This window comes from Corylus avellana, chromosome ca8, assembly GCF_901000735.1.
Source record: "Corylus avellana chromosome ca8, CavTom2PMs-1.0".
Classification (NCBI taxonomy): Eukaryota; Viridiplantae; Streptophyta; class Magnoliopsida; order Fagales; family Betulaceae; genus Corylus; species Corylus avellana.
Genome location: NC_081548.1, coordinates 12,998,864 through 13,016,239, shown reverse-complemented (window position 1 = coordinate 13,016,239; position 17,376 = coordinate 12,998,864). Strand labels below are relative to the sequence as shown.

The window sequence follows — 17,376 nt, the reverse complement described above, 5'->3', positions numbered from 1 at the left end:
ACCCACTGAAGCCTATGCCTCTCATTTCAAGTACTCCACCACCCGATGATAACCCCACATGGGACATATTGAATTCAAAGGTTACTGAAGTTGACTTTATTGGGATGGAAAATATTTTGTCAACTTCCCTGGCTACCCTAGTTTTTAAGGACCCCCATAGAGAAGACAAGTTGGTCACTGACCCCATTCAAAAAAAACATATTGAGTATCGCCATCGGAAGTCTCAAGGTCTTCCAGTTGATAGAAGCAGTTTTGGGGTATTAAGAGGAGTCCTGTTCCTTGTGGAGTGCTACATTATCATAAAGAATAGAGAATCTGTTGGATTGATAGGGAAAAAATGAGTAGCTAAAATAGATGAAGTTGCTTTTTGAATAGCCAAAATAGAGAACATTGTTGAAGATGTGATGCTACGAAATATTAAAACCCTAAAATGAGAATTTATTAAAAACAATTGCTTTGTTTTAACAATTCATAACATTCCATTAATTTCAAAGTATTTTAAATACATCCATAAAAGTCTTACTCTTTTTAGAGAAAACCTTTTAATTGAAAAACAGCCCAAAGACCCAATTCTAGCTTCTAGCCGAACATTCAATGGGGGACAACCGAACGTTCGAGCCCAACCTTTAGTGCGAACGTTCAACCAGGGACCACTTCAAATGTTCGTTGACCAAATTGAAAACTATTGGGTATTGACCAAACGTTTGACTTGCAACCCTAGAACCATTGTGCAATAGTACACAGAACGTTCGAGCATAGTACCAAACGTTCGATGACGGTTTGAAAAGTAATTTAACCCATATCCACCTTTCCACCTTTAAGCACACCCCTCCCCCTATAAATACATCCTCTTCTTCACTCCAAACTCCACCCATGCACTAGAAACCCTAATCCTAGAAGGTGTGTTTGTTAAAGGGTTTTGGTCCGATACTATAGCAAAAATTGATTGATGTAAAAAAAAGTAAGAATTTTTTTTTTTTTTTTTTTTTTTTGAAAAGTGAAAAAGTAAGAATGTTTGGTATGGAAAAATGAGAAAAAAAAAAAAAAATTGTAGTGATTTTTTTATTTGAATAATAATAAAAAGTGATTGATGTCATGTAAAAAGAAAGAGAATGTTGAAAAAAATAAAAAAAATAAAAAAAGTAAGGTGAATAGTATTGGACCAAAACCGTTTAGCAAACGCACCTAGAGTGAGAGGAGATTTCAGAGAGAAAATGAAGAGATTTGGAACTGGTTTGCTATCTTCAAGGTAAATTCTTCTCTACTCAACTCGTTTTCATGTGATTCTTGTGATTTTCATGCTCTTTACAATGTCTTAAGATACTATGGTGAGTTTACGCTATTATTCTCTTTAAAAAGAGAAAATGGTTTTCAAACATTTTAAAAACACGTCTTGTTTTCTTAGTTTGCATGATATTATGGCTTAGTTTGTTTGCATGCACTCATTAAGAGCCTAAAATAAGATTTGTTACATGGTGATTTGAGGATAGGAGCTTTGCATGTTCTCTGGCATCTAACCGAACGTTCCCTTCATTATGACCAAACCTTCGACCTCAAGTCCGAATGTTCGACTAGTGTCCAAAATGAGTAAAATTAGAGTTCTATGACCTTTTAGTTAGTTGCTTCTCGATTAGGGTTTTACATGTTTAAAATAGGTTCTCTAATACTGCATATAATGATAAGCTATATTTCGCTATAGTAGGGGTCTAAAATGTCTGAGAAATCAAGCGAGCATACAAGGTAAGTAAATACTTACAACTACTTTCCATAAAAATGTGTGATATGTCAACTGACTGAGCATGCGTATGTTATGAGCATAATTAACTTTTATGCAACTTGGTAAATGCTTTAATAACTGATTAATAAGATGCATCGTATAACATAGTACACCGGTACTTGCGATATAATAATCATGGGCTTACTATATAGACTTGATTATATGGTTAGATGTGTGTGTGTGTGTGTGTGTGTTTATATGGGCCTTGGATCCAATGGTTGTTTCGTGAAAGGCGCAATCATGTTTGATTGGCTGGTCACTACAGGATGTACATCATTAGTAACGTGGGCTACTCAAGGTTGGACTCGATCGGGCTGCTAGTGTTATGAACGGTAGCGTGCAATATTAAAGGCACCGATATTGTAGGGTCTCTCAAGACAGCGCAAGCCCTGTTGAGAAGAGGAAATACTTTGGATAGACTATGTATGACCGTTATAACCTATTAAAGCATTAGTTTTCTACGTTAAAACTTATAGATGATTGCCGTTGGGATTACACCTACACATCTCAAAAACCCAAAACTATACTTTTATGGTTTAATAACATAGGCAATACCTAATTTGCTTACCAACAATACATGTTTACTTCTACATATAACCAGTAGCTCATTTCATACTCAACTGTGAGATTTACTTATAAAGTCTTAGACTTACATAGTATTTGGGGCTTGTCAAGTTATCTCTTAAGAGGACTTTAGAAGAAGAAAGCATGGAGTCTGTTTTGCATATACCAAGTTTGATTAGAATAGTTGTATCAATTAATAGCTCCAAGTCTATGATCGATGTAAATACATTCATACTATATGATTATTAGATATCTTAGATCTGTCACTTTCACCTTCCGTTACATTTACTCTGAGTATATTATACAGGCGATCCCTTCAGTTAGTTACTAGCTAGTTAACTCAAATAGAGGAATTGTCAGTAACCCTACCAAAATAGTCAAGGCCAGATTTGGGAGTATTACAAGAGATGCTTTGACGTGGCTAATATCCAAGCAAGCTCATCTTATGTATATTAACTTACTATTGTTTGGCTCCCTTGGTGTTTCTCCCCCCAACAAGTGGTATCAAAGCCGATGGTGGTGTGCGGTATAGTGGAGTGGCGCAAGCACAAACAAAAGGTCCCTAGAGTATGGACAAAAAGGTGCAAGGTGTGAACATGGATGAGCATCCTTGGAGTGAAGGGCAAAGGGTTCATGGAGTAAGAACAAATGTGCAAGCTATGAGCATGAAGGAAGGTCCCTGGAAAAATAGCAAAAAGGTTCATGGCACAGTCACAAGGCACAATGAGAGTCCATGGAGTGGGGACAAAAGTGAGTGGCGCATGCAAACCCACATTGCCTACAAGTGATCTTGGAGAGGGCATATAAGATTGACAAAATGCTTCTTTGTTGTTTTGCCTTTGATGTTGCCGTGGCTTACACAAGTTTTCTACACTATATGTGGTTGCCTTAAATCTCCTTTTATAAGACAAGATTGTCGGTCTATCATAGGAACTCCAAATCCAAGTTGCTAGGAAGATTGATATATTAGAGTCTTTTAATGAGCCTATTACATAGCATGTTGAGACACCACACAACCCAGAAGCTTAAGCATAAGAGTTTAGGCCCAATAATACTATATTAACCACTCACACTTCTTACATTTTTTCAATATGGAACTTTATTATTTTTAACACACACATATATATACTCAACAAAAGGATATAAAAGGAGCATATCTGTGAGATAGTTTATTAGGTTAATTAAGTTGTGTAGCTTATTTTCTTTTTTCCTTTCTTTCTTCTCATTCCTTTTCTGCTTGATTCAAGGGAATAGAACCTTTAGTTCCTATAATCTAGATCTATGTGAGTGAAGGGAGTAAAATTATTATTTATGATTTCAATCTTGTAATTACTTCGTAACCTGGACTACATTTTCTGCTCTTTGCTTTAATTCTAACAAGCTTTATTGTAACTTGAAGAGCATTTCTAGCAGTTTGCTCGTCATTTTTCCTATATCTCAAGGATTCAAACTACTTTTTGCTCCCCTATTTTAATATACTCCATAATAGCTTCCCTTTATCATTCTCTATACTAATTAAATATCATTTCTTTACTTTTCTTTATTTTTTTACTTATTTATTTTTGTACTTCTTTAATGATTCAGGAGAGAGAAGCGTTTTTTTTTTATTTTAATAATCACGAGGATTGCTACAGTGAAACTCTATACTTTAAGTTCCACTATAGCGATCTTCATGTTTATGGCTCATTTAAAGAGTCTGTTGTGGGTGATTTTTTGCGATTTTTTTAACATATTTTCTAAACTTAAAAAAGAAAACCCCATATACAGAGTTTGCTGTGAATACTCACAATGTCTATATCTTTTCAGTTTTCAGTGCTAATAACTTGTAATATTAATGATGTCAGGAATATGAAGCTTATAGGAAAAATCAAGGTTTGCATCCATCCAGACATCAATTCTTGAGCTTTAAAATGTCCTTTCCTCCTTGGAGATCCATGAGTAATAGATTCTTGTTTTCCCTTGAAAGCAACAAAATCTTAAGTCTTTTGTCATGTTCTCGTTTGAGGATCAAAATCTTGGCTGCTACAACTCCATTGGAGGCTTTGGCACATAGACCTCTCTTCTCAAGAAATAGAATCCCATCTATTTTCCTTGGAAACCCTAAAAATGAAGTTCGTTTGCTTTTTGTATAAGGACTGGGTCTAAAGCTTTATAGATTCAATTCCCAAAAGTTATAAACATATGTTTATGTTTATTTCAACCAAAAAATCCCAAGTTTTGGCAGTACGTAGGATATGATTCCAGGTAGACATTGTTTCTCGAGCCCTAGAATTCCATTTACTTAGTCCATCTGCTGTCAATTTTTGATAATTGGAAGATTAGGAATTGATTAGATTTTTAGCCATCTTTTTACTTTTAGTAGCCCATCTTTATAAAAAGAATAAAGAAAAATGCAGATAAAGCAGTCAGAAAAGGATAATTCAGCTTAATCAGCGGGTCAATGGGTCCTTAGTTCCAATTGATATATAGCCTGAATCAGTACAAGGAATTAGCACAAAGGCTCCTTTAACATGTAGATACAGTGCATTACCAGCAGCTAAGTGGGTGGGTTCAACTAAAATATTCTAAAATAATAAACAAAAGTGGAGTGTTACACATACTCCCATTCGTTCATTCCTTAACGTGATAATAAAAATCATCATTCAATCTTCATTTTATTTTATGATGAATTTTACTATAACGCTAAAAAGTGAGCATTTGAGAGTTTTTTTTTTTTTTTCTTTCTTTCTTTTTGGATGAATCATTTGGAAGTGTAACATTTTTTTAAACAGTAAAAGTCTCTTTGGATGTGCATTTAAAGAGTTTAAAAATACATTTAACACTAAAAAAAAATTTGGTAAAAAAAATTGAAAACATTTTTAAGGGTCCAAAAAACCAAAAATTAGCTAAAACGTACTTTTAACAAAAACTTAATAAAAAAGCTTTTATCAAAATACATTTTTTTAACTTAAAAGCTCAATTTCCAATCACAACAGCAGAGGCAAAAGAAAATTACGAAATTATACAAGGACTAACCCACATTTCAAAGCATGTCATGCTTCTCTCGGGTGAGGTGCCAAAGGTAATTAAATAAAGATCATTACAAGCAGTGATGTCGCATCCAAGATTTAGCTCAGCCACTGAACATCAAGATATATATATATATAGCATGAAGAAAAATCTAGGATAACCAAAAATGGGACCCCGGATGCCTTTCGGTGCAGCATGCTCATAACAGCAAAAAAGGCATTTTTGGGTTCTCCACACCAAAAGGACAAAAAGAAGAGAATGTGTTTGTTTTAATCTATACTTTCTCTACATCCTATGTTGTTGCCAAGGTTGTTTCAGACAAAAGACCAGTTGATGAACATGAAGCAGATACAGTGAGCATTCTCCTCTTCATTCAACACCTTCCACGCCACTGCTCTCTCAAACGAGACTGGCCTCCCCATGCTAGACAAGCAAATACCACCTTGAAGACACATAAAACCCTGCTCCCAAGGCCAAACAAAAAAGAACAACATCTCCAATTTTAGTAACAACACTTCAACTGGTTTACCAAGAGTAAATATAATCTATGCAGAATGCATTTTCTTAAACATCTAGCTGTTTACTTTTTCTTTAGGTCCATCATATGTTTCCCAATGATGCCAGTTTGGTATATATATCAATGGTTTTCTTCAGGATTTTTAATCCGCAGCTAAAACGATTTACTTACATCCCTCTTCTTCTATTGTCCACATATTGTCCTATTCCCTAAGATCGTGTCGGTTTACTCATTTGTTTCTCAAGGTGGTTCCTATAAGATCGTGCCGGTTTGCTTAACAAGACACAGAAAAACATGAAAGCCTCCAATTTCATTTTTCAGGAAATTCTTCTCTATGTTTTCTGCTTTCTATCTCCCCTACAGTTTGAAGCTTTATTTTTTCATACATTATCATTTATTTTGAATTTTTGTTGAAATAATTCTGGCTTTTGGTGATTTATTTAGTAATTAGAGAACCTCTTTTCCATATTTTCTCAGCGGATTTCAAAGCACTCTACCTGCTGCATTATCTGTGGGAACTCTGAGCAAAGGGTTTTCCTTCCATTGTCATCAAAAATCTTTTCCAAAGCGATGTCTTGAAGTGCAACCAAGGTTGTCTCAAGCATGTCAAGACCTGCCTGATTGGCAAATGTAAAAACTGGCAGTGCCTGCAAAAATTTACAAAATTAATTACAATTCTTGTGTATCAACAAAGAGAAAGAAGAAGAATAAGAATTAGATTAAACATCAACACAATTTCTTTTTTTATTTGTAACAAAGTATAACACAATTGCATAAAGGAAGAAGAGAAATAATTCTAAAAGACATAAAGATTGACGATCCGCATAACATAAATGGTTTATTAGGTGGTTGAGACTAAACTTTGTGACTGAATAAGAATATGAGCTGGTGGGAAGAGATTATTATTATTATTAGATTTTAGAAACAAACTGCTAGAGAGGCAAAGAAAAGCAGCAATTTCATAAAGCAAAGAACAGTCTAAAATATCCTCATGATTCCAAGACCATGAATTTTGCAAGATTGCACTTAAACTTGAATGTGAAAACACATAAATTTCATATTATTCTTTTGTGCAAGTTTCATTTAGACTATAGTGCGTAAGGCATTTATGAATCATAAAAGAAGACTAAAGTTTCAAATCATAAATCTACCATTCATGACATTCCCAACTTCAATAACAAATAATACAAAAGTACAAAATCAATAATCAGCAAAAACATAATCATTATCCAAAATGTTGTCAACATCAATTACTCAAGAGATAATTTGGTTCATCTTCATATGGTATCCATCTCTCAAAGATTATATGCTGCTTTGGCCCAAAGAGAATTAATATAAGATATATCAGTAGTTATAGAAGCAGCTATTTAACGGAAATTTTAAAGTACTTAAATAAACCACCAGGCACAAAATAATTCAATTTAGCTCCTAAGCCTAAAAGGGGATAGAGAAATTCTAACGCCAACTCAAAATTTCAATATTTTGAAAAATTAATGGGGCTACCATTTATAAAGTGTCAAGAGGGCAACTTCATATGCTCTTGTAGGAGCTAGCCTTCAATAAATACATCTAGCACCACTTTCTATCTATGTACTAGAAAAACTTGCATTGGACCACTTCTCCAAGATTTTGATGCTAAATTCCAAAGAATTAGCTCAGAAAGGCACTACAGTTTCAATTATGTATTTCCTCATAGCTTATGTTCTTAACACTCGAGATCAAATTCTAGTGGAAGTTCACACCATAAGTTCCTTCAAGGTTTGCTACACATTCTGGCAGGCAGAGTGTACCAACAACAGACTCTTTAATTTAACGTCCAGGTAATCCATCAATAATAAATCACTAATTATTCCAAAAATATTAAAGGTGAATCACTAATCATTTAATATATTATTCTTGCACATTAAATCACCAATGTCTCAATGCTTAAACTGATAAGAAAAAGTAAAGCTAATCATTTGATTAATATTCGTAACACTCTTCGTCACATGTGAGTTCATATTCCCTTTCAATAAGTTGGTCCAGCACAAGGGCGGAACTAGAATGTTTAGTTTGGGGGGGGGCAAAATTTATAAAAAAAAAATCTTAAGGGGGGCAAAAGTTAATTTTTAAAGGTATATTTTAAAAAAATAATAATAATTTTTTGGGGACCACCCTATGGGCAAAGGGGTGGTTCCACCCCTGGTCCAACATGTGAAATATTTAAATAGGTATAGTGTAGAGTTAAGGTTCAAACTTGGGAACATTGTTCTAATACCATGATAAATCACAGATCCTAAGATTTTAAGCTAAGAGGAAAGAGTTTAGTCATTTAATTAACAACTTAACAATCAAAAAGAATTATTGAAGAGTTAATGATCTTTTGTGAAAGAAAAAGCACAGAAATTGTACTAAAGAGCGAATGCAAACTTTGAGTATAGACAAAGAAAGGGAAACTTTTCAGATTCATAAGAAAAAAAAAACCTTTAAAGAGCAGCACATGATTGCATCCGAATGATGCCAAAGAGTTTTGAGAATGGATTCACTTCCTTCACTTTTAAGTAGTTCAGCCCCTAGATAGCACCTGTAAATAAGATAACACTTAATATACACTGGCCTTGTTTCCCATTTTCAGAATTAGAAAAAATTGGCAGAGGGATCTGGGAAAAGACCCACTTAAGGCGACCTTCAGCCTCACTACTAAACATGTTAAAATTTAAAGTAAGATAAAGAAAAATATTCATATCAGAATTATCATAAACTGATAAACAAAGCCAAGCACTCTGACGAGTCACGGCCAAACTGAATATACAGAACAGCATAATTTGTATGTAATACATAATTATCCGAACCAATAAAAGATGAAAAAATGGACTATATATTAAAAGCTAACCTTTTGTTTTCAAGAAAAAGTCTGAGAAAAATATTGCAAATTTTGTCTATCTAGTATTTTTAAATAAACAGCAAGTCTTCAGCTTTTAAAGCAAGGATCAAAAGTTGAAGTTCTTTGAGAAATAAAAGATTTTAAGTTCTTGATTTCATATAACTAAAATCAGTTTCTTTCCAAGAAATGTAACCAGAATGTATGTCCAGTTATTAGTATATGCTAATTATTGTTATTACAGCTAAACTACCTGTTCATGAATGATATGGTATAACATCAGTCCAAAACTCCATAGAAAACTAGCAATTAGTCTTGGTCCAGAACTTCAGAGAATGAGGTATTTGAATGCATAATAAAAGTTAATTGACACACCTATAGCTGTGACAGATCCAACGGGCAAGTGTGTGAGCCTCAGGAGTGCCAGGTGGTGACCGAAAACCAGTATGAGGACCAAAACAAGAAGGAGAGAGCGCCAATGCCACCCTCTGCACAGATGCTATAATACTCCGCACATACTGTCTAGCCATGGCTGCTACATTGTCTTGAAGGTGGATTTCAAATGGGAACTGGAATGCTATTGTCATTACAGATTTGGTGCTACCAGAGTGACCAGAATTTTCACCTGATGCTCTGTTTCCAGCAGGTCCAACTTCAAGAGCAGAGGCAAGGTCAAGTGTACGGTTTGGACTTGAGGAGTCCTGCATTATTTTTAAATGAATATACAAACTCAAACAAAATGGAAAAAGGAAAGTCATAAAATAAAAGACAACAGATTATATCGTATGAGATAAATGCTTACAATTCCAGAATCAAGGGGAATAATGCGGAAACCAGAAGGTATAATAGGTGCATCATCAGAAAAAGAGGCATCAATGGGAGCAAAGATGAGTTCAGCAGAGGTGCCAACAGCATTCTCATCCACTCCACTACAAAGCTGAGGATAAATGCAACCACAAAGAATTTAATCAGCATTTATTATAGTCCAGAAGCATTCAATAACATAACTATGAGTTCAAAATATTTAAAAACAAAAGAATTAAGCCTAACTGTGTAGCCATACATTTTTCAAAAGAGAATGAGATCTAACTTCCTAGTCCAATTGGGTTATAGATGTTACCATCAGCAAGATGTTCGAGACTCGAGTCTGGAATTTCATCAGCAAATCAAGGCCAAAACCTAATATTCAATTCTAAACCCTTCCTTGTTTTAGGAAGTAAAAGGCAAAGCAGAAACCTTTGACACAGAGACTTATTCTAGAGCTATTACATGGATGGTGAACAGCTTCCACATTGATAATATTCTAACAATACTACTCTTCTAATCAATTAAAAAAAAAAAAAAAAAAAGGCAAACTTTAACAAGGACAATGAAATTGAACTATTGTGAGTTGGAAGCAATCTGCTAAATGATAATAATATACAGAAAATTGATAAATCAAAGAAACATAGTACTCACTTGCAAGAGGAAGATGTCACCAGCCATAATCATGTCATCCCGATAGTGGCCCATGCTTTCAAGCTTAATGACCTCCATAAACTGTTTTTAAAAAACCAAAGATCATCAATCGGAAAGGAATTAGGATAATAGCAAATCATTATAATCCACATTAACAACTCCAAAAAAAAAAAAAAAAAAAAACAGTTTTTACTTCTCTTTTTTTCTTTTTTCAGAGATGAAGGGTGATAATATTAGTGACTGTAATTTAATACTGATTCACTTGCCTCTTCATGTTCAATTGTGTGAGCTAACGGAAGAATAACTTGACCCCCAAAACTTCCAGCTCGAATTCCTGGTAAGTTACTAGGACCAGCTTTAATAGCAGCAGCTGAGTAAGCATCAATACTGCTGTCTGCCCACTCCGATCGGTGTTCTCGGAGAAATCTAATAAGTATTGCAGGAGGCACATTCTACAAGAATAGAAAGAAAGTAAGAGTCAGAACTAATAAACAGAAGGTGATGAACTGTGTGTTGCCTCTGAGGCATGTCCTTAAGATTGACATTGAAATTCCCCTATATTAGTCAACATAATGCAGACCAGATACTCGATTATTAAAGCCATTGATTTTTGAGGTTTTAACAACTACATTTGCAACTTAGGTTACTAATTGGCTGCCTAAACCATTGTTTACCAAACTCCTATACCTATGGCAGTGTCTTAAGAATGTCTAAAGTGTTTAACCAGGGCCATGAAGTCCTTTCTTAGAGCTTAAATCCACTTTCACTTGCACCTCACACTCCATCCCCAGAAACACATAGTTCAAAAAAAGAATTGAGATTCAAATGGCCATTCTTCATGATTTCCCTCATATGCCAATCATACTTAATTCAATGGGATGCTAAGAAATAAAAAACTTCTCACCGGAAAGAAATTTTGCTTGGGCAACTTTAGTTGGACTTCTACATTCACAAAACCTTATCCACTAAGCAATATAGATATTTTTAGATAATACTATATTTCTTACCCTAATGTGTCTTTGGTTTAAGCTCATGACATTAAATAAGAAAAAGTTGTTTTTTAGTTTAAGTTTCAGCAAATTGCTCGCTGTTTCAATATCCATATGAAATCCTTACTTGTAATAACATGGATGCTTTGGCACATAGAACTGCATTGCTCATAGATGGAAATCCATTGGAATAGGAAAGATTTCCACCCATCATCTTGGCTGGAGATGAGTTCACAAGAATGGTAACATCATCAATGCCATCACTTTCTAACACAGACCAGCCCTCATCTGTAAGCCCATTAACTGCTTCATTAAACCCCCTGCAAATTAGAGTTTGTTAGATTACCAAAGATCAAAGTCAATTCATTATTCCAAGGAACAATTTGAATAAAAAAATTAACTTACTTGCTCAATCTCTGGCTAAGTGCACGTAGAGCTGCAGGTCTCCTCCCCCAACCAGTGACATTTGGCTGAGAAACTTCTTGAGAGATATGCCTCAAATGGCGTAATGCCTGAAAAAAAATGACAAGATTGTATCAGAGGACAAGATCTTTGAAGTCACAGTTCCAACACCCCCTCCCCCCTCCCCCCTACCCCTCCTATTCATGAGATGGAAGAAAAAGTATTACCGCCATCGTTGTCTTCTGAGCAAGTAGTGTTGATGACTCGTACAGCGGGCGCAACACCTCAGGTACACTCCAAGGCTAGTTTAAGCAAACAGCAAGCCAAACTATTAAGTAAGTCATGCAAAGAAACGAGTTTTATTCAGCATATAAAGCAAGAAATTTACACACCTCTAAATCCATATGATCAACAATATGAATAATTGATCCACCCCCTTCACAAGGTCTAATCAGATACCCACTTGGTAGCATTTCTGCTCTCACGAATTGTTGCACCGAAGGCATGCTCGGACCATTCTGAGTGTTGTTAAGTGATCTTTCACAGACCTAATATGCACCACACAATCATAATAGTACCTTAGCAAGTTACAAGGGTAAGTCATGGGGAAAATAAGAAAACACCATGATTAATGGTACTTGTACAGAAGAAGTAGAAGTCACATACCACAAGACTACCATCCTCCAAAACAGATGTGTAGCGCAGCAACCAGAAGTCACGAGCTGGTGCCAAAGTTGTAGGTGCATACAGCTAAATGAAGAAAATGAAATCCAAAAGTCTGTAAAGCAAATCTATAAAATCTACTAAATCAGAAACAATAGCGAAAAACATACTAGCACCTACCTGCATGTAAAGCAGTTCAATGGTTCCACCATTTCCAGTAGACAATGCATTTAGAACATCCACAGCTCGGCAACCACGGAACCATGAACGCCGATCTTTGAGAATTTCGGCTACCTGTATAAAATGTAGTCAGTTAATCTTTCCCAGAATCTCCAACTGGAATAGTATTTCTAAAACCAAGAAAACTTACTCTTGTAGGTTCAAGACCAACAAGGCCGCATGCTCGTGCTGCCACTCCAGCGCAACCATGAGAAATAGCAACGATTCCAATGGAATCCGGACCAGGCTGCCAGATTAAAGAGATTAAATAAGGAGCAGGAATTTGAGACTACTTGTTAATTGGAAGAGTTTTCAGCAATGGTCAAAGTTAGCCTAGCCTATATTGGAGGAAGGACAAACAGAAATCATAGAAGATGAGGGATATCTAATATGGACTCTCTAGCCCGCCAGGGAACAAATTATCCTGTTTGGATCCTGATTCAAAAGAAAGCTAGGATGAATACTTCCTTTCTTTTTCTACTTGATCATAATTATAAAAATGCAAGACAAAGAAAGATTTTGTAGAATAAACTAGATGGGTTACAAAGGGGAATTTTAATGAATAAAAGATTTGGATATGCAAGACTTTGCTTAGAAGATCAGAAAAGGTATTTAAACTGTTTCTGTTCATTTTTCTTCACAGTGAAAAAGAATAATTGGAACAATGATAGCAAAGTGAGCAGTAGTAACCTTCATCCCAGGCATTTGGACCCACTCCACAGCAGTTCCAGTGGCCTTCGAAAGAAACTCTGCTAAAGTTTCCTCTGCAATGGACATAAGTCTACAAAACATGCAACACAATCGCATAATAAGCCATAAAACCCACAAGGCAATTGCAAAGCACTAGAAGGGAAAATGAAAAAACTTGAAACACTAACCCTGCAGGGCTAGCATCCCTTGGCGGATGCTGAGGAGTCAAATGGTGTTGACCACTCGTCACCACCGACTCACAACTTGTGTCTGTGGTGGCAAGGGTCGCCTGCAAGACACGGAAACACGATAATACAAAGTTATGTTGGAAGTTCTACATGAAACTTTACACTTTCTTTGGCTGCTTCTGTTTCTTAAAATTATTGTTTTTGTCTTTTATTTTCACTTCTTATAAACAAGAAACATTAACAACACTTTTTCAAAACAAAAAAAAAAAAACAAAAAACAAAAAAACAAAAAACAAAAAACAAAAACAAAACAAAAAAACAAAAAAAACAAAAACAAAAACAAAACAAAATTTAAGTGATGAATCTCATTTTCTGAGCACATCTCTTGTAGTTTTTTAAACCGTCTAAATTTAAATGAGAGGAAGTGAAATTAAATCCGATTATACAAGTCCCTACATTTTGTGAGTGTTGGCGGAAAAAACTGTTCTCATACACCAGCTGTGACACCTGCTTCTGCAGGCGATCATTTTCCTCCATTAAAAGTTTATTCATCGCCGTCAGCTTTCTGTTCACGGCTTGTAGGCGTGACGCCTCTTTTCGCTGCTTCTCCCTACATCTGTACAAACACAGAAACATGTGTATAAAAAAAAGGTAAGAAAAACTCGATTACCTGCAGAGAAAATGCAGGAAAAAGAAACAAAAAATCAGAACCTTCGGTTCTGGAACCAAACTTTGATCTGTTTAGGCTCGATGTTGGAGAGAATGGGGCACTCCCTTATAAGCTGTTGCCGGCGCATGGAGCTGGGTTTGGGGCAATCATGGTAGAGCCTTTCGAGCGCCTCAACTTGCTCTGGCGTGTACCGCACGTATTTACCGTTATCCATTGCATCCTTACTGATATCCTTGCACCCTGAGCTCACCGCCATCATCCCGCCCACTCTTCATATATATATATATATTAACCACCACAAAATTAGAGAAAAATCAAAACCCATTAATCAAAAGAAGAAGAAAAAGAAAACCCACTTCACAAAGAACAGGCTTACCGTGTGTGGCTTCGGCTAGGAGAAATCAAGAGGAGGTTTGGGGAGCCATTGGAGGTTATAGTGCGCACAGAAGCTTGCTACAAAGTTTTCACTGGCGCTTTTTGTTAGTAGTTTGTTTGTATTTGGAGAAAAAAGGAGATAGAGATTTGAGTGGGGAATATCTTGGGATGGATCGGGAAGGTTAAAAGAGAAACCCCAAATACCAGACAGAATGAGAATAAGCAGAGAGCTGCATTTTTGTTTTCACATCATTGTTTTCTTAGCGTATGCTGCTGTACCTTTTGCTGCTGCTGCTGTTGGCTGCCTCCTTTGCTTTTTTATTTTCAACTGCTTTGTTTGTTTTCGCACTTTCCAACACTTGATGAAACTCACTCTCTCTCTCTCTTTCTCTCGTGAATGTGATGGAACGGACACAAAATGCGATCCAGACTCCCCCGGTTCCAAGCGCGTGGGTTATGTGAGCGTGTTGGACGGCTATGACCCACCAGACCTCTCTCCACTCGGCTATGCTGCTTTTCACTCCTTCCTTCTTTACAAATACCACTTTTCAATTTTCTTATATTTTCTAATTTATTAAATCTAACGTACCTAATCTTTTATATCTATACACATACAAAGTTTGGTAAAGTTTGAGAGTTGTTTTAAGTTTTGAAGAACAAGATTAAAGAGAGATTGGACGAGATGTGATTGGAATGTAAGAAAACGGAGGTTAAAAGACTACAAAAAAATTCAAATCAAGTGTCACGTTTGAACATACTCAAACCTTGTTTGAACAAAATAGTTAAGAATAACGAAATACGCGATTAAAACGTGAATGCATGCTTGAAATTGAAGGATTGAAGATGAAGTTTAAGATTATTTCCTAAATAGTAGAGCTCTTCAAGCGTAAGAAATGAAATCCTACAATATCTCTCTCTTAATTTCTCTCTCTCTCACTCTAGGATTTTCAGAGGTTAGAGACGACCAAAAGGTTTTGGACCAAAGAGTAAATATATAATCATCATGTGAACGAACAACAGCGCAAAGATGTCTAATTTTATTTGCATGTAACTGCCTATCGAATGTTCGTTCTTTGAGTCGAACGTCCATTGCCTTAGGGTTTTAATTGAATCATCGATGGTAGCATGAATGTTTGGTACTCAAACGACCCTAAAATTATTAAATCATTTTAACATCTTTTGTGGAACACAATTTTCTAAGTGCTTTGTATGTGAAAATCCATCATGTTTGTGAAAACCTTATGTATTTTTGTACACATTGTTTGTGATCAAATTTGTCACATGTGTTAGGGATATTTCCCGTCCCTAGACCAGATGAGGAATGAACAAACTTGGGCCGAAAAACCAACCCAAACAATTAGTCTAATTTCCGGGTATTATTCTTTCGAATGAATTGACCCTCCGAGCATCCAATGCCCAGAACCATAAGCAATTTTTTAGGTTGGTTTTTCGGCCCAAGTTCATTCATTCCTCTTCTGGTCCAGGGACAGGAACTATCCCTACTAGTTACCCCCCAATACCCTTTATCCGAGGTACTCGGGTAATGGGAATTTTATACATTTCCCGAAGATAACATTATAGTGCTTTGGTTGTTGAGTCAAGCTGCCGAAGTGATGATTACAGTTCTAAAAGACGCTTGAGGAATGACTGGTGGTAATTAGTGTTGCTTGAGAAATGCACCCGACTCTTGTCACATGTTAGATATTGGTTGACCTTTTTAAGGCGGTCCTCGGGTTTCCGTGTTGCCATCCGAACTTTCAGGACACGTGCCATCCTTCCTTCTTTTTTTTCTGCCTAGGCTCATCTTTCGAGGATTTATTAAAAATCTTATATGTTGTTCATGATTACCTCCATGTGTCATCTTTCCGGTGGTCTATCTATTCATGCTTCCCAGTTACATAGGGCTCGTGCTTTCACTTTTACGACATGTCAGTTTTCTAGTGGATATCGGATTTAGGTTTCCAAGAAATAGCCCAAACATCATACTAGTTGTCTCGTCCACCGTTCTTCATCATTTTGTTCTTTAAACGCGACAGTTCCCCTTCCCGAGAGCCTTTTCTATAAATACCCTCTTATTTTCTTCTTCAATCCATTCATTTTCGACTTTTGCCTTAGCTTTCTCTCAACTTCCCCCTTTTTTTTCTATCAGAATCCTCCGTCCCTTCTAAAATTTGTCTCTTTCTAACTAGTTGTTACCTTTCGGCGAAATTTTCAGCAACACTAACCCATCTGCTGAGGAAATCCGACTAACTGATGTAGGGGTTGCTTTTGTCGGTGATGTCCCCACTGTCGAAGAGGTCCTGGTCAACTTGGAAGCCATTGGCAAATATAGATCTGTCCTTACCCCGGCCATTGAGGGAGTTTTCATAAACAACTACGGTATCCCTTCTTCGATGGTGCTCCACTTTCCCACCTCGACAACAGGACTGCTGGAAGGTCCTGAGGATGTTTGCATCTACGAGCATATGCTCAAGATCGGGCTACGCTTCCCCCTCCCGAGGATTGCTCGGAAATTACTTTGCTACATTAGGTTAGCCCCTTTTCAGATCGTGCCCAACGGATGACGCTTTCTCTTGGCTTGCTACCTTCTATGGCCCAAGATCAACCTCAGTCTTGAAATGTCAGTGGCGGAATTTTTGAATGTCTACCGGCCACGGCCTTGCAAGGAGGTGCCCGGGGTTTGGTCATTCACTGCCCGGGAGAAGCTTCAGGTCATAGCTTTTGGGGGTGCCTTCTCCAACAACAAAGACTGGCACAAAGAGTTCTTCTTTGTCTCCAGGGATTGGGAATGCCTTCCATCTGAAGATCTACCTCAAGAATTGAGGGTTCCAAGGACATGGTTTCCTTTGCTCAAAGATGGTAAGTTGCTGCACATTCCCGGTTATTTATATTTCTTCTTCTTTCTTGGCTTATTTTTGCCTTTCTCTGTCGTGGTGGAAGCGACTCCATCTTTGAACAGGCTTCAACACAACTGTGTGACGAATATGCACACATA

At 36.5% G+C, this 17,376-nt stretch overlaps 1 protein-coding gene across 1 annotated transcript; it reads right to left on the bottom strand.

Annotated features, from left to right (window-relative positions):
- Positions 1-5,323: 5,323 nt before the first annotated feature.
- Positions 5,324-14,740, bottom strand: LOC132189345 (homeobox-leucine zipper protein ATHB-15-like). The gene is made up of 19 exons (XM_059604052.1): positions 14,383-14,740; positions 14,048-14,275; positions 13,793-13,952; positions 13,337-13,437; positions 13,149-13,239; positions 12,610-12,705; positions 12,420-12,533; positions 12,243-12,326; positions 11,969-12,124; positions 11,804-11,878; positions 11,580-11,686; positions 11,302-11,494; positions 10,452-10,637; positions 10,186-10,266; positions 9,530-9,664; positions 9,103-9,428; positions 8,331-8,430; positions 6,365-6,514; positions 5,324-5,811 (listed from the first exon to the last, which is right to left on the bottom strand). The coding sequence occupies exons 2-19, from the start codon at positions 14,263-14,265 to the stop codon at positions 5,665-5,667; spliced, it is 2,520 nt and encodes an 839-aa protein (XP_059460035.1). The 5' UTR covers positions 14,266-14,275; positions 14,383-14,740; the 3' UTR covers positions 5,324-5,664.
- Positions 14,741-17,376: the final 2,636 nt, after the last annotated feature.